General features: G+C 37.8%; 1 protein-coding gene across 5 annotated transcripts in view; it reads left to right on the forward strand.

Annotated features, from left to right (window-relative positions):
- The window catches only part of MANBA (mannosidase beta), a 112,940-nt gene that overhangs the window by 53,156 nt on the left and 35,451 nt on the right, over positions 1-24,333 (forward strand). For all 5 annotated transcript variants that reach the window (XM_002916498.4, XM_034671444.1, XM_019796686.2 and 2 more), the window contains 4 exons: positions 13,016-13,167; positions 15,736-15,853; positions 17,326-17,412; positions 20,557-20,724. In XM_002916498.4, coding sequence (XP_002916544.1) covers positions 13,016-13,167; positions 15,736-15,853; positions 17,326-17,412; positions 20,557-20,724 — 525 coding nt within the window. The remainder of the gene's footprint in view (positions 1-13,015; positions 13,168-15,735; positions 15,854-17,325; positions 17,413-20,556; positions 20,725-24,333) is intronic.

The following is a 24,333-nucleotide window of genomic DNA, read 5'->3' on the forward strand; positions in this document are numbered from 1 at the left end:
GCAACCGCTGTGCCACCCAGGCGCCCCTAATTTCACATTTTGTAAGTGAGAGATAATACCTGATTCACCTGTGTTTCCAGGACGGTTCTTACAGGGAATCCAGTATCTTGCCAGCCCTACATTGCTTCATGTTTTCAGATGGTTTCAGACTTGCCAGTGCTTTAGCAAGCACGGAATTTGACTATTTGCCATTCTTATCTGTGTCTTGGCAGGAGTCTCTCAGTCTTATTTCTTTGGTGTAAACGTGTCAGATTGGGATTTCTTTTCTCTTTTTAAATTGAAGTGTAGTTGACACACAATGTTACATTAGTTTCAGGTGTACAACATAGTGATTGGACAACTCTGTTTAATATGCCGTGCTCACGAGTGTGGCTGCCTCCTGCCACCATACGACACTATTACAATACCATTCACTATACTCCCTTTGCTGTGCCTTTTATGTCCGTGACTTATTTATTCCATAATGGAAAGCCTATACCTCCCACTCCTCTTCACCCATTTTACCCATCCTCACACCCCTTCCTGTCTGTCAACCATCAATTTGTTGAAACAGAAATTGGGTCTGTTTCTGCTCTTGTTTGTGTATTTGTCTGTTTGGTTTTTAGATACCACACGTAAGTGAAATCATATGGTATTTGTCTTTCTCTGTCTGATTTATTTCCATTAACATAATACCCTCTAGGTCCATCCATGTTGTCAGATTAGAATTTCTTTTTATTTTCTGTTTATTGTGAAGTATAACACATATACAGCAAAATACACAGAACATATGTGAAATGCTTAATGAATGATTAGAAAAAGGACGTTTATGTAACAGTCATCCTGATTGAGAAATAGAGCATTGCTAGCACCTCAGAAGCTCCCCCTGCCCTTTGTGAGCCTCCCCCAATCACTGCGCCTCCCTCCTGCCCAGGGATCCACTCTCCCGCCTTCTAACACTATTGCTTACTTTTGCCTGCCTTCAACCTTTATGTACGTGGAACCACATGGCCTGTATTCTTTTGTGTCCGGTTAACTTGTCTCAACATGATATTTGTGGCATTTCAATATGTGGTCATATATAGGCGTAGTTTGTTTATTTATATTGTTGTGTGATATTTCAATGTATTATACATTCTGCTGTTGAAATTTAGGTAGTTTCCAGGTTTTTTTTTTTTTTAAGATTTTATTTATTTATTTGACAGAGATAGAGACAGCCAGTGAGAGAGGGAACACAAGCAGGGGGAGTGGGAGAGGAAGAAGCAGGCTCCCAGCAGAGAAGCCTGATGTGGGGCTCAATCCCAGAACGCCGGGATCACGCCCTGAGCGGAAGGCAGATGCTTAACAACTGCGCCACCCAGGCGCCCCGGGAAGTTTCCAGTTTTGGCCATTCCGAGTAATGCTACTATGAACATTCTTGATGATAAGTCGGAGCTCAGCATTTCTGCTGGGACGGAATCACTGGATTGTAGGGCACGTGTAGGTCAGCTTTGAGAGAGCGTGCTAACCTGCCTTCCAGAGTGCTTGTATTTCACTTTCACTCCACACGCTCACATGTCCCCTGCACTAGCTATTGTGGCAGGACTCTGGTTCTCGTCCTGGGCACCTCCTTATCTCACCTCAGTTGCTCTCGTATCCTGATGGTTCTGTTGTTATCTTGGGCTTGCTCTATGTAAAACTGTTCCTATTTTTAAACTATCTTATTGAAATACATCTTGCTTCAGTTTTATATCTTTCATGCCGCTCTTCCATATGTTCATATTAGACATATGCATTTTTAAAAAATATTTTATCTATTTATTTGAGAGAGCGTGGCCACAAGCGGGGCAGCAGCAGGCAGAGGGAGAAGCAGGCTCCCTATTGAGCAAGGAGCCCGATGCGGGACTCGATCCCAGGACCCTGAGATCATGACCTGAGCTGAAGGCAGATGCTTAACTGACGGAGCCACCCAGGCGTCCCAGACACACGCATTTTTATTTTTTGTTTACTATGCCTCAAGACAGCAGCACAGTTAACTCAGACAAAAGGCCTCAGGGAAGTTACAAATTTTGGATGCAGCCCATGCAGCAGAGATGTACCGGGTCTAGTAGGAGGGGGAAGGGCTGACTACATTTCTTTGTGAACAGGGAAGAATATCTTGATGACTGAAAGATTTTTTTTATTGTTGAAAGAAATCTTTGAGGCACATACTGAAAGTTGAAGGGAGGTCATATGAAGAAAATATAGGAAATTTAAAAATAAATAGAAAAAATAAAAGATAGGCATTGGGATATTATAAATTCTGTCCAACAGGTCATTTCGCAGGGACCCTAGAATGCAAGTCCTGTAGAGTCAGCTTTCTTTTAAAAAGGAAGTTTTGTGTATAAGTGTAGTGGGAGAGGCTACTCTGGGTAAAAGGGATAAAAAAATCTTCCTAATCATTGTTTTGCCATCTTCTGCCCAGGTTAATTGAGTATTTTTATCCTACTAATTGATTATACTGAATTCCTACCTAATACGTGTCAAAGACATATAATAAGTATGCTTGAAGGACTATTATAGTTTACCTTTCTAGAAAAATAGGAAATCAATTAGTTGATATTTCTCTTTAGCACAGCTTATTTTGTAAGACCCTCCCATGTATTCCCTATGTAAGGTAAATCTTGCTAAAAGCAACAGAAGGTAGTTGTTTGTATTTGACTTAGCATCAAGATTCTCTAATTAAATTATTGTAGGGAAATAGACAAAATAATGTAATAATTTGTATTCCACAATTAGAAATTATATCGCACAGTCCCTAAGCCAGAAGAGGTAAAAAATTGCCCCTAGCTATTACAATTAGAACAATAATGGAGATTTGTTCTTTTTTTCTTTTTTCAAATTTTGCTTTGTTCTTTATTTCTTAAGTTCCCAGTTTTATCTTTGCGGTATCTACAGGGCAGAAAGAGAGCACAATGCCAGTGAGATTTTCTTTCTTTTTCTTTCTAAGTGCTGCTCTTGGCTCTTTAAAGACCTTAAAAGTACATAGCCAAAAGATATGGAATTCAGAATAATCAAGGTGTATTTCTGAACACTCTGTACTTCTGATCAATACTGAGAGTTCACAGAGATTGTGAAGTATGTCTCCCTCTGTGTGTCCCAGGTTTCTTAGGGCAGCCATAAGTAATGGAGTAGCTTAGAACAGAAAGAATTTACTTTCTCATAGTCCTGGAGGCTCAAAGTCCAAAATCAAGGTGTTGGCAGGCCATGTTCCTTCTGAAGGCTCCAGGGTGGATCCTTCCTTGCCTCTTCCAGCCTCTGCTGGTTGGGTTGTGGCTAATCCTTGGCATTTCTTGGCTTAGAGATGGGTTACTCCAATCTCTGCCTCTCTCTCCATGTGTGTCTCTGCTTTTCTTATAAGGATGCCAGCCTTTGGATTAGGGCCCATCCTAATCCAGTCAAACCTCGTTTTAATAATTAATTACATTGTAAGGACCCTATTTCCAGGTAACGTCACATTCTGACTTTCTAAGTGACATGAATTTTGAGAGACACTGTATCTCAGTAAATTTTCCTTTTATCTTTTTTTTTAAAGATTTATTTATTTATTTTAGAGAGAGAGAGAGACAGAGCATGCAAGCAGGGGGAGGGGTAGAGGGGAGGGAGAGAAGGAGGGTGCAGAGCCCAACATGGGGCTCGATCCCACGACCCTGAGATCATGACCTGAGCTGAAGATAGGAGTTGGACACTCAGCCGACTGAGCCACCCAGGTGCCCCAAGATTTCATTCTTTTTGATGGCTAAGTAGTTTTCCATTGTGTGTGTATATATATATATGTGTATATATATATATATATATATACACACCACATCTTGTTTATCTGTTCATCAGTCAATGAACACTTGGGCTCTTTCCATAATTTGGTTATTGTTTATAGTGCTATAAACATTGGGGTGCACATGCCCCTTCAAATCTGCATTTTTTTATCCTTTGGGTAAATACCTAGTAGTACAATTGCTGGATTGTAGGGTAGTTCTATTTTTAACTTTCTGAGAACCTCCATACTGTTTTCCAGAGTGGCTGCCCCAGTTTGCATTCCCACCCACAGTGTAAGAGGGTTCCCCTTTCCCCACATCATCGCCAACACCTGTTGGTTCCTGAGTTGTTCTTTTTAGCTGTTCTGACAGATGTGAGGTGGTATCTCATTGTTGTTTTGATTTGTATTTTCCTGATGCCCAGTGATGTTGAGCATCTTCTCTGTGTCTGTTGGCCGCCTGGATGTCTTCTTTGGAAAAACATCTATTTATGTCTTCTGTCCATTTTTTTTTTTAAGATTTTATTTACTTATTTGACACAGAGAGAGACAGCCATTGAGAGAGGGAACACAAGCAGGGGGAGTGGGAGAGGGAGAAGAGGCTCCCAGCAGAGCAGGGAGCCCGATGTGGGGCTCAATCCCAGGACTCTGGGATCACGCCCTGAGCCAAAGGCAGACACTTAATGACTGAGCCACCCAGGCACCCCTCTTCTGTCTGTTTCTTAACTGGATTATTTGTTTTTTGGATGTTGAGTTTGAGATGTTCTTTATAGATTTTGGATACTAACCCTTTATCAGATGTGTCATTTGCAAATATCTTCTCCCATTCCATAGGTTGCCTTTTAGTTTTGTTGACTGTTTCCTTTGCTGTGCAGAAGCTTTTTATCTTGATGAAGTCCCAGTAGTTAATTTTTGCTTTTGTTTCCCTTGCCCCCAGCAACATGTCTAATAAGAAATTGCTATGGCTGAAGTCAGAGAGGTTGCTGCCTGTGTTCTCCTCTAGGATTTTTATGGTTTCCTGTCTCACATTTAGGTCTTTCATCCATTTTGAATTTATTTTTGTGTATGATGTAGGGAAGTGGTCCAGTTTCATTCTTCTGCATGTGGCCGTTCAATTTTCCCAACACCATTTGTTGAAGAGACTGTCTTTTTTCCATTGGATATTCTTTACTGCTTTGTCAAAGATTAGTTAACCATGTAGTTGTGGGAATTGTTAATTGTTTTAAAACTAAAACTAAATAAAGAATGAAAGTGAAACATGACATCAATGTATGCTTTAATGGTGGCAGATATAAAAAAAATACCTTGGAATTGTTTTTGATAGCACTTCAGATGCTTCATAGAGATCAAATGTTCAAGTTAGATTTGTCATTATAAAAGGTAGTAAGAGTTGATATAAAGAAGTCATTCTTATGTTTCTGGAAAGACTGCAGCTGAACTCACAGAGGATACCCTGAAACAACTGGATGCTTGTTTCATAAACCTCTGTTGTGGTCAGCGAAAGGAGAGTGCTACATATGTGGCCAATATTCACGGTAGAGTTCATACAGAAATCAAAGAGATTAATCTCAAATTTTATTTGTGTCTTCTGGAAATCATTCTTTGAACCTTGTGGAATTTTCTTTTTGGGAAACACTTCTTCATGTGTGATGTTTTCTGGAACTTCGGAAAAATTTTATTCATTCTTTTAAATCTCACCTCATTGTTGGAAAAAGCTACAGAAAGTCTTTCCTAGACAAGAAGGAATGCTCGTTATGAGGCGAGGACGCAGTAAATTTTGAAAAGCTAATCTCCACTTTGAAGTACTTTGTGATCCGAAGGAATGTGGATGCATGAGAGTCAGCTCAGATTTTGTCCTTTGTACTCCAGTTTTTCTCTTTTGAATTATCTTTTTTTTTTTTCCTGGTGTAGAATTTTAGTTGAGGTTAATCAGATACAAACTTATTCTCAAATAGCCAGAATCTGCCTTGAACAATATATAGTGAAATACCAAGCTTTCAAACTTTTCTTTGAAGATAAACACACAGAAATTTGGGTGAAGGCTATTTACTGTGCAACAACAAAATGTAAGGAAATGAACATTTACATAGAAAAAAAGAATCAAATTTTGAAGAAGAGTGTCCACAGGAATGATAAAAGATGCTAATCTCACATGGCCCAGAGAAATCAAAACAGCAGTGTTGAATACCCCAGTCATTTTCACCAAGAGCTGGATGCTTGTTCTAAAGCAATGAGCCAAATAATGTCTGTGTTCACCATCAGTTAGCCATTTTCTCTAATTTTGCTACTTTCAGAAGGGATACTTGAGAAGTGGATATTTTTTACCCCAGAGGCATTTGTAAACACTTTGAGTGGTTCTCAAAGAAACAAAGGCATGGATACTACTGCATTTTTTGGAATTTAATGAGAAATGGGATTTTTACGAATCTCTATCAGACTTACCTTTGTGTCTAATACTTTCCCAAAATACTTAAATATTTTGGGCTTCGTTTGAAAAAAGCATTTCTAAGTTAAAATTAATAAAAGGTGTTCCTCTGTCACTATGCAAGGATAGATTGACAATGGCGATATTCTCTGTACAAGGAAGATCAATTTTGACAAAGTTCTTGAAGTTGTTAGAAGTTAAGGCTCCAAATAACAAATATTATTCATTTCCATAATGAACCAATATATGGAAATGTTATTTGCTTTTTTCAAAACCATTAATATAATTAAATACATAAATCCATTAGTTTTCCTTTTTTTCTACTCTAATGTATTTTTTTCTACTCTTTCTTACTTAAAAATGATATGATTGTTCATATAAAGCTAAATAAAGGAAAGTGACTGTGTTTCTTTTCTTGGTATTATCACTATTCATTTTATTTCATTTCATTATTATTACTGAAAATAATTTTGTCATAGAGAAGAGGAAGGTTGTTGAAAAGTGATTCTGTCTATTCTGTCAGATACACTGAATACACCTCTGGCTGCAAAGACTCCAGGTAACTGCTGGGGTGACTTGAGTCTGCTAACTTCTGGTTGTGCTCCCTGCACATTTCTAGGGCTCCACAGAGAGGCTCTCCTGTGTCATCCTGCACAGGCCTGCGTGAGGACAGCTCTTTGTGGAAATCCAGCCCATGTTCAGTGCTTCTGCATGTTAAAGCACTTCAGAGCAGACAGAAATGTGTTTGCTTGTCTCTAAAAATACATAATGTAGGTGAAATGATTTTAGGTGTATTTTGGAAATCCATGAAAATTATTTGAAAAATATTTCAGGTTACATTTGTCAATATTTGGAAATAAGGTTTTTTTTTCTTTTTAAGAAGAAAATTACCAGTATCTAGTGATACTATGACAGCTTTTTTTTTTTTTTGAAGATTTATTTACTTATTTGAGAGAGAGAGCATGAGCAGGGCAGAGGGAGAGGGTGAAGGGGAGATGCAGAGTCCCCACTGAGCACAAAGCCTGACTGACTGACCAGGGGCTCGATCTCACCACCCTGAGGTCATAACCTGAACTGAAACCAAGAGTCAGACGCTCAACCAACTGAGCCACCCAGGCGCCCCAACTATGACAGCTTTGTTAGTATTTGATTACAAACAGCTGAGAAGTGATACGCAGTTTATGAATCTGTGATTCATTATATCATCATCTGGTCTGCCAGAGAAAGAAATCTGAGTACAGTATTATCAGTCACACACCTCTTCAGTCCTTTAGTTAAGATATTCCTAACTCTCGTCTAAAAAATGTGTTCAGCTATTCTGTACTTCGAAAGTTAATCCTTCGATTTAAAAAATGTAATCATGAAGCTAATTAAAAACTTACCAACTGAGTTGCTAATAGGATCTTCAACAATTTATAGACAAGTTTGGAAATTTAAAAAATTTTAAATTCAAACTGCTTGGCTTACACAATTAGGTTCTTAGGTATTTTTTTCTACTTTTAGACAATAATTTATTTTGTTGGGCTGTTTAAAATAGCTTTGATCTTATAATTCACTCCGGATGTAAATATGTGTTACTCAGGGGTCTTTTCAAAAAACCTCTTTCAAAGCCTATTATTTCCTCTGAAGTAAAATGCCTGTTGTAGAAGAAGGCTTTTTTGTTACCTATCAGGACTCCCAGAGGACATGGAGAATTACTGCCACTAATCATAGACCCCCCAGCCTTTAACCTGTCAAAGAATGTCCAGAGGGAAAGCTGGCTAGTAATTCCTGCTTCACCTCTGAGGACTGTCAGGTGCTTTAGGGTTTACTTTGACCTGGGCCGTAAAATTGTTATTTCAAGAGTGGAAGATGGGGATAGTGGTCTTTTCACAAGAAAATTTGAACAGAAAAGAAAAAATTGGGAAAGATGAGTTTTATTGTTAATATTATTTGTAGCATTAACCGGTCTAAAGAAATAGATGAGTTCTATTTTCTAGATTAGTGATGATCATACTTTTTGGACTTACAGTGACTTTACATTCATAAAAATGATTGAGAACCCCAGTGTACCTTTGTTTGTGTGAGTAAATTTTAAAACTGAGGACTAAATATTTACTCATTAAAAATCACAGTACCAAATCCATGACATGTTACTATATGAGTTATTTTATGAAGAATATATATATATATATGTATACATGCATATATATATTTATTTGACAGAGACAGCCAGCGAGAGAGGGAACACAAGCAGGGGGAGTGGGAGAGGAAGAAGCAGGCTCCCCAATGGAGGAGCCTGATGTGGGGCTCGATCCCAGAACGCTGGGATCACGCCCTGAGCCGAAGGCAGACGCTAACGACTGCGCCACCCAGGCGCCCCAAGAATAGATATATTTACAAAACAGAAAATGTAGTGAGAATAATGACATTGTTTTACATGTTTGCAAATCTCTTTAATGTGTTGCTTAATGAAAGACAGCTGGATTCTCGTCTGCTTCTGCATTCTCGTCTGCATTCAGTCTGCTTTGCAACATGTTGTTTTCATTGAATCATATGAAGAAAAAATGATCTTACATAGATATGTAGTTGGAAAAGAGAAGTACTTTAATAGCCTTTTCAAATAATCGAGGCTATTCTTTGGTACCACACAAGAACTTAAATAGTGGTAGTTTCTTAAAGGTCAGTTGCAGTGTGGAATCTGAAGCCATTTTAATGAACTGTTTGTACTCTTTCACATTAAAATCTATTGGCATGTCTTAAGATCTAAAAGATCTTTAGTGGATCTTTTAAATTATTATTTTTTTTATTGAGACACAGTTGACAATGTTTCATTAGTTTCAGATGTACAGCATAGTGATTTGACAACTCTGTACCTTATGCTATGCCCACCGCAAGTGCTGCTCCCACCTGTCGCCATACAATGTTATTACAGCAACGCTGAGTGTGTGCTCTACGCTGTACCTTTTATTACTATGATTTACTCATTCTTAATGGGTCTTTTATTTGTATGTGATATCATAATATAATGCATTGGTTATTTGAAAAATATTGGTGTCTTGAAATTTCTAAAAGTTTCCAAACACTGAAACATTCCATTATATAATATCACATTCACATCTGTTAATATCACACTGTCGTTATCTGAAAAGTCTTTTAAGTATTAGGAAGCGCTCAAGCTCATGGTAGTGGATACAAGTTTTCCTAAATCCTAATTTTTACCTGTAAATTTGAGTTTAATCCTTGTCCACAGTACTTTTACTTACATTCCTGGAAGTGACTAGGCTCACTTCATTCATTTCCAAGAAAATGTCTGCCAAATAGCCAAGTCTGAATAACCATAGTTTTTCTGGCAGTTCTTTCCAGTTAAAATGAAGTTTCAAGAACCAGATGACTAATTCCGTTTACAACTCAAGCAGTGGCCCAGATGCTTTTCCTCAAGAAATCCATTGTGTGGGACTTTATCCATTTTTCCCGTTCTATCATTTCATCACACAAACTATTATAATAATGTCTACTCAAGGTTAGATATCAAGGACATTCTTAAGTGAAACTGACGTTTTTTCCCCCCGCTGATGCGTGAAGGTGAAGGATACGGTGACAACACAGCGCAGATCATTCGGATCGACTGCCTCGATTTTTGCCGAGGCACCAGGAGTGTTAGCCACCACTGCCTCTGTAACATCAGGGCCAATGTTAGCACAGTTGTTGCTAACCTGGAGATTCAAAGGAACTATTCAATACTTTGAATAGTTCAGCATCTCTTGTATTTTGTTGCCAAAGAGTCACATAAAAGAGATCTTTGATGATTCATTGTGCTGATGAACAGACAAATATAAGCAAACAGCAAGTCCATCATTCTGGAGATTGATCCATTTCTCAGGCAAACTGTGATACTTCAGATGAGAGATCAGCTCAGTATCCTGCTGCAGCTAAATCTTTAATTGGATGACTTACTGGATCATTGCAAAGTGACAGCGCTGTGATTTCATTTTCTGACTTTTTATCCAGTAGGCATTCAGCAGTGTCAACTGTAAAACTCTCTCAGCTAATACGTGTGCTTTTCATAATGAATCGTTGAACACTACATCAAAAACTAATGATGTACTTACTATATGTTGGCTAACCGAACATAAAAAAAAAAAATGCTTATGCTTCTCCAGCTGCGTAACATGATAACCAGTTCTGTACGATGCTCCAGTGGCTTTTTCATTTCTAGTTTGAAAGCATTATAATATAATATAAAATAATATATTACAGCATGATAAACAGTGTGCCTTTTAAAGAGCTTATCTTGTCTAAGTTTAAAATCTTCAATTCTTTTTTCTTTGTACTTAAAATGATTGGTCTCAAAATGACAACATAAATATTGTTTTTAAAATGTTACATTGCAGAAGACACAGTAAGATAAATTATAACAGTTATAAAGTTGAGGAAAATACGGATTTCATCATAATTTCATTTCTTATTTGTAATTTTACCCTGTTTCTTTGGTGTAGGTTCTTCCCTTCCATGAGTCAGAAACTCTGATAATGTCCAGCACCTGGATGCCTCAGTCAGTTAAGCATTCAACTCTTGATGTCCGCTTAACTATTGATCTCAGGGTTGTGCGTTCAAGCCCTGCATTGGGCTCCACGTTGGGTGTGGAGACTACTTAAAAAAAAAAAAAGAAAGAAAAAAACTCTGATATGTCAATTTCATTTTTTCCCAGCATTTTTTAGATGGAGACAGTATAGTTGTAGGTTGAAAATGTTAGCCTTCTAGTTGCAACTCATCCTTAAGAAAAAGCATATTATAAATAATTTTTTAGAATAAAATAAAATATTGAACTGTAAAATGAGTTTCAATTAAAATTAAAATTTGTTTTCATTTGAAAACTTAAAAATACCATTGTGAAACAAGTTAACAAAATGTACCTAATCTTTTCATGTCTCTTTTTTTTTTATAAAGATTTTATTTATTCATTTGAGAGAGGACAGAGAGCACAAGTAGGGGGAAAGGCAGAGAGAGAAGTAGACTCCCTGCTGAACTGGGAGCTGAACACGGGGCTCGATCCCAGGATCTGGAGATCACGACCTGAGCCGAAGGCAGATGCCTAACCATCTGAGCCACCCAGGCGCCCCTCCTTTTGTGTTTCTGTGTAGGTTGCAAGGGAAACTTTGAGATTCAGAAGAGAATTTATTGAACAACAGTGAGGTTACAGACATTATAGCAGGATTAACCAGACATCACTACTAAGAACACAGTAGAAGTTGAGAACAAACTGAGTTAATCTATGAAAACACCCTCTTTACACACTAACCCTTTACTGTAGAAGTACAACGCACCAGAATAGGCAAGCATGCATTCCATAGCCAGCAAGGTGCTGATGTTATCACACATCGTGTAGCTTCTGGACAATTCCACCGTACATTCAAAAGAGCGTGAGAGTGAAAAAGTCAAATGATGTTTTAGCTTTACTACAAAAATAGTTTTGAACACAAGGACCTCCTGCAGGATTCCAAGGGATTCCTTGAAGTCCCTGGCCATACTTAAAGAATTTCTGTTCTAGATATTTGAATCTACCCACGAAGGTGTTTTCAAAGTTATCTGTGAAAATCACTTTACATTTTTTACATTTTGCAAAGATCCTCCTCACCCAAGCCTTATTCTATGTCTTCTCATCAAGTTAATTCATATCTTTTTGTCATGTCAGAGTAATAAGGGCAAGGTGAGAAAGAAGAATGGTGGGCACTTTTATTTCATGAAATAAGTTGATTAATTCATTTATTTATTTTAATTAGAGAAAAAAAGCATAATCTTGGTTCAAGGCTAGGCTTTGTTGGTGTAGAACCATGTTCCTCATTCCTTGATGAGAAACAGCCAGTTTATGGCTGGAAGGAATGAAGATTTGGATAAGAACATGAATCTTCTCTATCTGGAGTCATGCTGCTCCCACTTAACTGTGGGAAAACCTGGCTAGAGTGTCACAGGGACAAAGCTCTCAGCTTCTTCTCACCCAGCAATTATAACATTGGTGTATGTGCTCCTGTTCCATCTTCCAGTTGGAACACCACTCACATCTCTAGAGCTCAAACATGGAGTTTAATGTGATGAGTAGTTGGGATTAAATTGCCCATTAAACAAAATGATTTTACACTAATGTACTATTAAGATTGGAAAGTTGTTAAATTGTGAAATGCCTTGTGCTATATGTCTTTGATTCTAAGATGCACATTTTGGCACATGTTAACAACACTGAAATGAGAGTGTGTTTTTCTATGCAAGATGCATCAGTTTAACTGGTGGGATTTCTCCCCTATTTTTGTGAAACAGTATAAGTTTTTGTTTTAATCTCGAAATGTTATCTTCAAATATATTTCTTTAAAAAAAAAGATTTATTATTTATTTATTTATTTATTTATTTATTTATTTGAGAGAGAGAGGGGCAGTGGGAGAGGGAAGGAGAATCCCAAGCAGACTCTGTGCTGAGCCTGACCTGGGGCTTGATCTCAGAAACCTGAGATCATGACCTGAACTGAAACCAAGAGTCAGATGTTTAACCAACTGAGCCACCCAGGCACCCTTCAAATATATTTCTTTTGATGGAATTACAAATGCCCATTCTGTGAGGAAGACTAGAATATATTTCTTCTTTAATAGTTTCTATATTTTTTATCTATTAAAAGAATCTGGCTATAATTTATTATATATTTTTTTCTGAAATGTGTACTTCCACATTAAGTGCCTCATAGCAAATAGGAAATTACCATTAAATTATGTTCGTGTAAATTGCTCAAAAATTTGCTTTCCTCTTTAAAAAAATCTCTTTTGCTTATGTTTTAAATTTGATATTCAGTATTTAATTTTGTTCATAATAGGTTTATTTTAGGACAGTGGAACTTATAGAAGAGCCCATTGAAGGGTCTCAAGGTCTGAGTTTCTACTTCAAAATTAATGGATTGCCCATATTTCTGAAAGGCTCAAACTGGATACCAGCAGATTCATTCCAGGATCGAGTAACCTCTGATTTGTAAGTTATCATTTTTTGTTTCTTGTTTTTATTAACAGTCCAACAAAGCTAAAGAGTTACCCATTTTTACTTTCTTTGGTTTCAGTGGAAGGAACTGAGAGGTAAGACAGAATTCTAGGATGATGAAAACTTTAGAATGGAAAGGATTTTTAATCATATATTCCGTTTTCATGAGCTATAGATAGTCTTAACAGCTAAATGACTTAAGACTGCTGAAACCATCCAAGTTTTAGAAAAATATTATATATTTCCTCTGGAAGAACAAGAAAATGACTAATGCACATTTTGGATAGTTAGTCCCTGAAAAAAATGATTAAACTTGTTTTTTTTCAATTTTTCAAAGAATACCTTAAATATTTCTGTGCATTCTTTTTAAAAAATGGAAACCCATATTTCCTTCTTCACTCTAAGCTATTTGTACATTCTTTTACTTTTACCTTAGTAAAAGGAACTAAAAAAGCTTTACAGTTTAGGGGCACCTGGGTGGCACAGCGGTTAAGTGTCTGCCTTCGGCTCAGGGCGTGATCCCGGCGTTGTGGGATCGAGCCCCACATCAGGCTCCTCTGCTATGAGCCTGCTTCTTCCTCTCCCACTCCCCCTGCTTGTGTTCCCTCTCTCGCTGGCTGTCTCTATCTCTGTCGAATAAAAAAATAAAATCTTTAAAAAAAAAAAATAAAAAAAAAAAATAAAAAAGCTTTACAGTTTAAATCTAGAAGAAAATTTAAAGTGTTTATCTGAAGCTTTGAGAATAGCACTTTACAAGAAAATATTTCCTGATTGCGATTATAAACTGTCTTTGTGATAGTAAAAATAAACTTTGTGAAGAGAAAATAAACAGGTTTAACTTATTTACGTAAGTATAAATATGCATTGTAGTATATTATTTGGTGTTTAGAATTTGCCAGAAGTTGTAGTAATTTGCTTTTACTTTAAACTGTGTATATTGTCTTGGATTTCATATGAATGTCAAATTATTCTGCAGACATAGACACAGATAATTTGCTGCCTCTTTTCCTTTTCATCTCCTGGCTTCTCTCATCTGGCCGGTTTGGGCAGTGACAGTTCAGTGCAGTGGGGCCAGTTCCTCTCTGGGCTTTGATCTGGAAGTGCAGGGTAGATGTTCTCAGAGTGGCTGTAAATTTCTGGATTTTCCTGTGGGTGATGTGACTAGGAATGGGAAAAATCAGAAAGGAAATTTAATTTACCAGAGAAAAAGCATAGCCGGTGGCCTGCTTATGATGGTTTGACATGCTTTTCTGACATTACCATGGTGTAAAAATGATACACGTTCAGTAGAAAGTATACTTTGAATTTTGAGTGTTGCTCTTTTCCTGGGCCAGCGATACGCGGTACAGTGATCTGTTGTGATGTTGGGCAGAGGCAGAAGCAGCTGCGTCCCAGTCAGCCACGCCGTACCGAGCAACAGCCGATACACTCACAACCGTTCTATACCCATACACCTCTTCTGTGTTTCACTTTCAGTATGGTAGTCAATCAATTACATGAGATATCCGTACTTCATTGTAAAGTAGACTACGTGTTAGATGGTTTTGCCTAACTGTAGGCTAGTGTAAGTGTCCTGAGCGCATCGAAGTCAGGGGAGAGGCTAAGCTAGGCGGTTCGGCAGGTTAGGTGTATTAAATGCATTTTCGACTTACAATATCTTCAACTTACGGTGGGCTACTTGGGATATAATCCCATTGTAAATTGAGGAAAATCTGTACTGGACTGGAGGAATTGAAAAAAGGAGACAAGAGTAAGCTAGGTACTAATATGCAAACTTTGATTTTTGTCTTATCATTTGAAATGGCTGTATAAAATTAGCTCATACTTTCTGAGGTTTACAAATTTTTTTTCTATAAGAATAACTAAGAAAAAAATTTACTTTCAGGGGCGCCTGGGTGGCTCAGTCGTTAAACGTCTGCCTTTGGCTCAGGGTGTGATCCTGGCGTTCTGGGATTGAGCCCCACATCAGGCTCCTCCACTGGGAGCCTGCGTCTTCCTCTCCCACTCCCCCTGCTTGTGTTCCCTCTCTCGCTGGCTGTCTCTCTGTCAAATAAATAAATAAAATTAAAAAAAAATTTACTTTCGAAAACCATATAATAACGGTGTGAATTTAAAAGGCAGAGAAAAGATATAACCCTCAATTTTTGTAGGTTTGTTTATGTGGTTACAGTTAATGTGTATATAATTTTGTCTCACTTTCTTCACCTAACGTTATGTCCAAACCATTATAATTTTAGAACATGTTTTTCTAACAGAGATTTGAAACATATTTATCAACCAATGTGTAGTCTTTTTTGTTTGTTTGTTTTTCAAGACTTCATTTATTTGACAGAGAGAGAACACAAGCAGGGGGAGTGGCAGGCAGAGGGAGAAGCAGACTCCCCACTGAGCAGGGAGCCGATTTGGGACTCAATCCCAGGACCCTGAGGTCATGACCTGAGCCAAAGGCAGACGCGTAACCAACTGAGCCACCCAGGTGCCCCCCACCATGTGTTTTTAAATCTTCTTTTAAACATCCCCAGATTTTCAAATTAACATTTGTTTTTAAAATTCCTTCTATAGGTTATGGCTCCTTTTGCAGTCTGCGGTGGATGCTAACATGAACACTCTGCGGGTTTGGGGAGGAGGAATATATGAGCAGGAGGAGTTCTATAGACTCTGTGATGAACTAGGAATAATGGTGGGTAGTCGGCGGCCGTTTATTGATTGATATGTTACTATACCCTCACTTCGAGCTCCTGGGTTCGGAGTCTGTGTTATGGCTCATTCCTTCTTCTCAGAGCCAGGACTGATGTTCCATTTTTTGCAAAGGAATAAATGGCATCTTGCAAACCCAAAACCATAGTTGATGGTGAATATCATAATTATTTAATTATTTTTAACTGGTAGACATTCTGTATTTGTAATTTTTTTTTTGATATGAGGGTATGCGTAAACATATTTTAAAATTTTAACTTTAAAGAGAACTAACAAGACCTAGGGAGAAGAAAAATAATAAAATTCAATGAAGAAAAGTTATGCTTAGTATTGTTATTAAGTACTCCAAGCATGTTTTGCATTGGTGAGGGTTAAGCACAGGAAATATAATCTTTTAGTTCTGGTGTTACAGTTCTAAGATATAAAGCACTCTGTAGAGAAGAGTAGTTATAATATTGATAATGCTGATGGTCATGATAATGTGACAATATTCTATAATATTTATTGAGGACCAGGCATTGTCCTCAGTGTTCTGCATCTGTTATTTTATTTCATCTTCATGCCCATCCTATGAAGTAGTTACTGCTGTTGTCCATCCCCATTTTACCAATAAGGAAACTGACACGTGGAGGAGAGGTGACATAACCTGCCCAAACCCACACAGTGGGTATGTGGTGGAACCAAGGTTCTGACTCAGGTCGACTGATTTGGAACCTGTACTCCTAACCACTGCATCATAACAGTCTCTCTAGAAATGAACTTACGTGGGGCACCTGGGTGTCTCAGTCGGTTAAATGTGTGACTCTTGGTTTTGGCTCAGGTCGTGATCTCAGGGTCGTGAGACTGAGCCCTGTGTCGTGCAGAGCCTGTTTGGGGTTCTCTCTCTCCCTCTGCACCTCCCCCCCAGCTCGTGCACACACTCTCTGTCTCTTGAAAGAAAGAAAGGGAGAGAGAGAGAAAGAGAGAGAGAGAAAGAAAGAACAAACTTATGTGGTTTCATTACGAAAATGTCCATGTAGTAATCGTTTTGGCCATGAAAAGTTAATTCTTTTATAAACAATCTGACCCATCTCTCAATAGCAAATTCCCAGTGAAAATTAAAGTATTGCCAGTGAGGAGGGGCTGGGAGAGGGTTATTTTCGAATTTCACATTCCCCTCCATACACTCACTGTTTCCTTATTAGAATTCCCTTTCCTTCTCTTTCTTTTCTCCCTACTGAACGTTTTCTCCTCTCGGGTTCCCCCGCAGTGTTGTGCAGTTCTGGAACGTCATGAGGTCTGTGTGAGAGCCTCTCCCTCTGCTTCAGTCACAGTAGTGCTCAAATGATCACACTCGTTAGGCTAACTTGTTTTTTCATTTGCTTGAAAGATAATTCCCAAAGTTCAGCAAGAAGAATTTCGTTCTGTGTAGGAAAGCCTTTGGAAGTACTTCATTGCTTTTTATTGGTTTGATAGGTATGGCAGGACTTTATGTTTGCCTGTGCCCTTTATCCAACTGATCGGGACTTCTTGAATTCAGTGAGAGCAGAAGTTGCTCACCAGGTATGTATTACCATTCCCAGAAGGAGGAAAATGTTGATGCTTCATTTTGCCTTTTTTTTAAACCTCTCCTCTTTCTTATTGTTGTTCTCTTTACTAAATCCCACGAGAATCACAGTCGGATAATTAACTTTCTGGGTGATCCCACCCAGTCTCATGGCTTTACCACCACCTGTATGCTGACAACAGTCAGATTTACCCCCAGGTCTAACTTCTCTGCTGAATCCCTGGTCCTGACATCCAGCTGCCTACTTGATGCCCTGCTCGGAGGTTTCGTAGTCATCTCAAATGTAACATGTCTGAACCACACTTGCATCGCCTTCTCTGAACCTGCTTTTCCTGCAGTTTCTCCCAACTCAGCAAATGGCAAAGCCAGTCTTCACATTTCTCAGGTCAAAAATTTAAAGTGATTCTTGACTCCTTGATTTCTCTTGTATTACATATGTACACACTTACATTCATAATTCTCTAAGTGCAAGGAAGTGATCCTAACCTAGCTCTGTCCACCACAAAGGACTAGAACAACCTAATATATTGTGTATCCTTCTACTGAAATAATTTTTCCCATTAAGAGAAGGGCTTCTTAGAGAGATGACTGATTCCAGGTCTGGGACAGGAAGTATAATAGATGATCCTGGAATATTTTGACATACAGATAACAGGGAAACTATCAAAGATATGTTAAATGGACTTTGATGAGACTCTCACCAACCAAAAGTGGGACAATTTGAGATTCAATAAGGGTAAGAATGTCAGTGTATTGAAATCCATCAAGCATGTTAAAACCTGTGATCTCATACTTATAGTGTCTGAGTACATTTGCATGGAAAACCAAAAGAAATGCAAGGAAGTGATTGCTATAATACTCAAGATAATGGTTACTGTTGGAAGCAGGAAGGACTGCAATTAGAAAGGGGTGCATGAGGGCTTCTGGGGTTCCCTTTTTTTTTTTAAATTTTTTATTATGTTATGTTAGTCACCATACAGTACATCATTAGTTTTTGATGTAGTGTTCCATGATTCACTGTTTGCGTATAACACTCAGTGCTCCATGCAATACATGCCCTCCTTAATACCCATCACCGGCCTATCCCAATCCCCCACCCTTCTCCCCTCTGAAACCCTCAGTTTGTTTCCCAGAGTCCATAGTCTGGGGTTCCCTTTCTTGATCTAGGTGGTGGTTACAAGGGTGATTGGGTTACAGTAATTTACTATTTCACAATTTGTTTTTTATATCTTTGTTTTATTAAAAGAAAAAAGGTTTAAGAAGTACAAAGGAATCATCTCTTGCTCAGAGCCCTCCAGATAAAGATACCATGCACTATGCTGTCTTTGCTGGCCTCCCTGGCCCCATCAAGCACCGTCTTCCTGTGCCATCTATGCTCTGAACACTTTCCCCCTCACCCTCCCTATGGACCACCTCTCTCATATTCTTCTGGCACCTCTTACCATGAGCATGAATTTTTCTGGGAAAAAAACCTTTCTATATTTGCAAGTCTAGATCATATTATTTGCCCTTTGTGAGCTATACCACACTTTGAATTACTTGTTCAATGATCTGTTTCCCCTGCAAGTTTGTAACCTCCCTGCAGCCTAGGGGCTTGTTCCTCTCTGTATCCCCACTACTTGGCTGGGTTATTCATCAGGAGGATAGATGGATGGATGGATGGATGGATGGATGGATGGGCTTAAAAATATTAATTATAGTTATGTAGATTGCAAACATTTCAGTTTTTTAAAAATATTTCTCATACAAATAAATAAAATATGGTATCTATGTGCCATCAATTCTTTTATGTATTATTAAAGAAGAAAGCTTTTTATGCAGACTTTGTTAAAATTTTAAAGTAAAGCTTGTCAAAAATTCTAGGTCCATTTGAAGGGTATGTGTAGCACAGAGTCACTGGATCTTTTTGCCTCTTCAGTGTTTGTGTTTTCAATGGCACTGTAAACGTGTCAGTCCCAGTTGGTAGCAGCCCTCACTTACCTAGGCATGCACAGAGGCAAATAAAGGAAATAGTATTTATAAGGCTGGTTTGGAAAACACAAGACTGTAATTTTTAAGAATGAGATAAATCCCTTTAATGCATTCTTAATGCATCTCTGTTTCATGTAGGGGATACTTAGCATCTTGAATGGAGACCACAGTGAGAACATCAGCTGGGATCCGTCACTGTAACCATGCATTACATGGAAGAGAAACTATAAATACCAATAAGGTTATTTTGCTAAAATGTGTTGCAAAGGAGTTTCTCTTGACCATTGACTCACTGTGTTCTCAAGAGATTTAATTGCCCTCTTATGCTGGAGTACATCTCCCAGTGTGACAGAGGAACTGGGTGCTTCCACCTTTATGTAGGGCTGGCCCACAGAGAGCCCACTTTATGCAAGCTCAGTTCTTAAGGCTGGCAGGATTTTCAGACAGATCCTCTAATTTCTTCTTCTATGTTCAGATATATTCAGTAACTTACTTAACCTTAGTTAATTTCTCAGGACATGACACAGATAGTTATTTCGGGAAACATCCTCTTGATGCCCTAATCCTTTTACCTTTAGAATATTCCATATATTTGTCTTTGACTTAACAGAGTATCTCTGGGAACTCACTTGCTTTGTAAAACCCCCTCTAGTTGTCCTTGCGGTTTTCCGATCTCAGGGGAGACCGTGACAACCTCAATCCCTCTTTCAGCAGAAGTGGTGGGTCTCCCTCATTTGTTTCTTCACACAAAACTCCAACTTGTTCTTGAAAAACTCCTCTGTAATGTAATGTCTCCTGCCTTTTGTATTTCTTAGAGCCTTTTTGTGGCAAGTGAGATAATAATGAGGCTGATTTATTTTTCTTTTTTAATAAAAGGGATTATGTTTTCTTCAGGTTTATACAGTAGAAAAGAACCTTATCTTACCTTATCTTGTAAACACTTAGCTTAGTGTTCATAAAATCTAGTGTTTATAAAAAGAATCAGAGATTTCTTAAAATGTATTCCCACAGGTAATGTTACAAACCATTTTCTAATGAGTTTTCTGGTACATAAGAATTTATGTGCAGAAATGCAATGGCTATCATTTTATGAATAATTATAGCTCTGAGGCTTATTTTTTTTTCTTGTTGACCATTTAAAACTTGTTTTATGTTTTCTGAAATTTTAGGTCAGGAGACTGAAATGTCATCCCTCCATCATTGTATGGGGTGGAAATAATGAAAATGAAGCAGCACTGATGATGAATTGGTACAATATAACCCCCAGGGAACTGCATACTTATATCAAAGACTATGTGGTACTGTATGTGAAAAATATTCGAAAGATTGTCTTGGCAGTAAGTAATGATTTTTCGTGCAACAGAATTTAAGAACCTGTTTTAAATATGGATCAGTTTGAATATTGGTATAGTATATTTTTGTGCCCTTTTTTGGAGGAACCTTCAACAATATCATTTTAATACAGAACTGTCCATTGTAATGCTGCAGCATGTGAATGGATTTATGGGTTATGAGCTTCTTTGAGAATTAACTTATCTGTGGACCCCACACACATACACCGATATTTTGTTTACAACTGAAGATTATCCTGGACTCTTTCTGGAGCCCATCTATGGAACCCCAAAGGTTGAGAGTTTCTACTTGAGATGATTTATCAATATGCGACTTCTTTTTTTCTTTCTTTCTTTTTGTTCCACAATATATTAATATAGTGAATTTTGTGAATTAATTTTCTAATGACAAACTAGTTCTAGTATAAACTCTATTTAGCTATAATGCTTTGTTCTGTGCTAGATTTGATTTGCTAATATTTTGGTTAGAATTTAAAAATTTATATTCACAGGTGAACTCAGTCTGTGGTAAGAATTGTAAACTCAAATGCCTAGAGGAGCCATATTTGTTTTTTAAAAGATTAAGTAGAGTCGATGAGCCTCATAAAGAGAGAAGAGGGGACCGTGGTAATAGGATATGGTTGCTGGGTCTCATTTATATTCAGTATTTTAAAAAATGCTATCTAAACAAAACTATTTGTGAGACAGATTTAGCCCAGAGAACCCAGCTTGTGGCACTTGCTATATGTGTATGTGTTTGTGCTCACTGCACAGAATGAGTTAGGAGCCTTTTTTTGTTGTTTTTAATGTCTCAGAACAATTTAAATAAAATAGAGATTATCGGTTTTACTGAGACAAACTCACCCACAAAACAATCTGGTCCCAGTGCCTTTGTGGGGGCAAAAATTATTTCCTCCCTCATATATTTCATTTCTCCTATAGTTATTATCCAATTTGGGTTTACAACTTCTGGAACAATGGATGTTTATGTTTCCTAGGAACACAACATTTCACGTAGAACTTAAAAGATTTCTGTGTAAGTAGACATGCTTTGTAGAGCAGGCTGTAAATAGAGAAGTTGTGCAGGCTGAGAGACTCCAGGATTGTCAGTGCAGATAATGTTTGAATGTGGAAGTTGCTCCCATTCTTGTGTGTGTGTGTGTGTCCATTGTGGATGTCTGGAATTACCTCTGGAAGCAAATACCCCAGCCAGAAGATTTCCATAGACAGGAAGAAGGAGGCACAGAGCAGGCTCAACTGTTCTATGGGCATTTCTTTTTCTTTTCTGTTTTTCTTTCTTCCTATTTTCCCTCCTCCCTCCCTCCCACCAACCCTCTCTCCTTTATCTCTTTCTTTCTCTTTTTTCTTTTTCTTTCTCTCTTTCTCTCTTTTTTCCTTCCTTCCTTACTTCCTTGTAAGAGGCTTAGAGACTCTTTTACTTTTTTTTTTTTACTACCTTCACCCATTTCACCCACCTCCCGCCTCACAGCTCTGGCAACCACCAGTCTGTTCTCTCTTTCCATGAGCTTGTTCTTGTTGTTTTTAGATTCATATATAAGTGAGATCATACAGTATTTGCTTTTCTCTGACTTACTTCTCTTAGCATAAAGCCCTCAAAGTCCATCTGTGTTGTCACAAATGGCAAGACTTCATCCCCCCCCCTTTTGTTAGAGAGAAAGTGATCACAAGTGGGGAGGGGCAGAGGGAGAGGGAGAGAGAGAATTCCAAGTGGGCTCCATGCCCAGCACAGAGCCCAGTGCAGAGCTTGATCCCATGACCCTGAGCCGAAATCAAGAGTTGGATGCTCAGCTGACTGAGCCACCCAGGTGCTCCAAGATTTTATTTTATTTTTTTTATGGCTGAGTCATATTCCATTGTGTATGTGTGTGTATGTATGTGCTACATTTTCTTTATCCACTTATCATCAGTGAACATTTTGATTATTACAATATCTTGGTTATTATAAATAATGCTGCAGTGAACATGGGGGTACATATATCTCTTTAAGTTAGTGTTTTTATTTTTTTCAGATAAATATCCATAAGTGGAATTGCTGGATCATATGGTAGTTCTACATTTAATTTTTTAGGTAACCTCCATATTGTTTTCCTTAGTGACTACACCCACTTACATTCCCATCAACAATGTACAAGGGTTCCCTTTTCTCCACATCCTTGCCAACACTTGTTATCTCTTATCTTTTTGATAATAGCCATGCTAACAGGTGTCAGGTGATACCTCATTGTGGTTTTGATTTGCATTTCCCTGATAATTAGTTGAGCACCTTTTCATGTACTTATTAGCTATCTGTATGTCTTCTTTGAAAAAATGTCTGTTTAGATCCCTGGCTCATTTCTTTTCTTTTTTTTTTTTTTTAAAGGTTTTATTTATTTATTCGACAGAGATAGAGACAGCCAGCGAGAGAGGGAACACAAGCAGGGGTAGAGGGAGAGGAAGAAGCAGACTCCTAGCAGAGGAGCCTGAGGTGGGGCTCGATCCCATAACGCCGGGATCACGCCCTGAGCCGAAGGCAGACACTCAACCGCTGTGCCACCCAGGCGCCCCTCCTGGCTCATTTTTTAATTGAATTGTTTGTTTTTTGCTGTTGAGTTGGACAAGTTCTTTATATATTTTGGAGATTAACCCCTTAGCAAGCATATGATTTACAAATATTTCTTCCCATTCAGTATGTTGCCTTTTTATTTTGTTGATGGTTTCCTTTGCTGTGCAGAACCTTTTTAGTTTGATGTAGTCCCACTTGTTTATTTTTGTTGCCTTTGTTTTTGGTGTCAAATCCAAAAAAAATCAAGCCAAGACCAATGTCAAGGAGCTTACTACCTATGTTTTCTTTTGGAGTTTTATGGTTTCAGATCTTACATTCAAGTCTTTAATCCATTTTGCATTAACTTTTTTGTGCATGGTTAAAGGTACTTATTCAGTTTCATTCCCTAGCGTGTGACTGTCCACAGTTTTTTCAACACCATTTACTGAAGAAACTGTCCTTTGCTCATTGTATATTCTTGTCTCCTTTGTCATAAATTAATTGGCCATACATACATGAATTTATTTCTTGGTCTCTATTCTATTCTGTTGATCTATATGTCTGTTTTTATGCCAATACCATAATGTTTTAATTACTTTTATTTTGTTATATATTTTAAAGTCAGAAAGCATGATGCCTCTAGCTTTGTTCTTCTTTTTCAAGATTGCTTTGACCATTCCTGCATTTTGTGAAAAATGCATTGTGGTTTTGATAGAGATTGCGTTGAATCTGTAGATTGCTTTGGATAGTATGGACATCTTAGCAATATTAATTCTTTCAATCCATGAGTACAGAATATCTTTTCATTTATTTATGTCTTCTTCAGTGTCTTTAACAGTGTCTTACAATTTTCATCATCTTAAAATTTTCAATAATAATGTCAGTCTTTCGCTTCTGTGGTTAAACTTATTCCTAGATATTTTATTCTTTTTGATGCAGCTATAAATAAGATTGTTTTCTTAATTTCTCTTGCTACTAGTTAATTATTAGTACATAGAAGTGCAACAGATTTCTGTATATTGATTTTGTATCCTGCAATTTTACTGAATTTGTTTATGCTACCAGGTTTTTAT

Source organism: Ailuropoda melanoleuca, chromosome 11 (genome assembly GCF_002007445.2).
Source record: "Ailuropoda melanoleuca isolate Jingjing chromosome 11, ASM200744v2, whole genome shotgun sequence".
Lineage (NCBI taxonomy): Eukaryota > Metazoa > Chordata > Mammalia > Carnivora > Ursidae > Ailuropoda > Ailuropoda melanoleuca.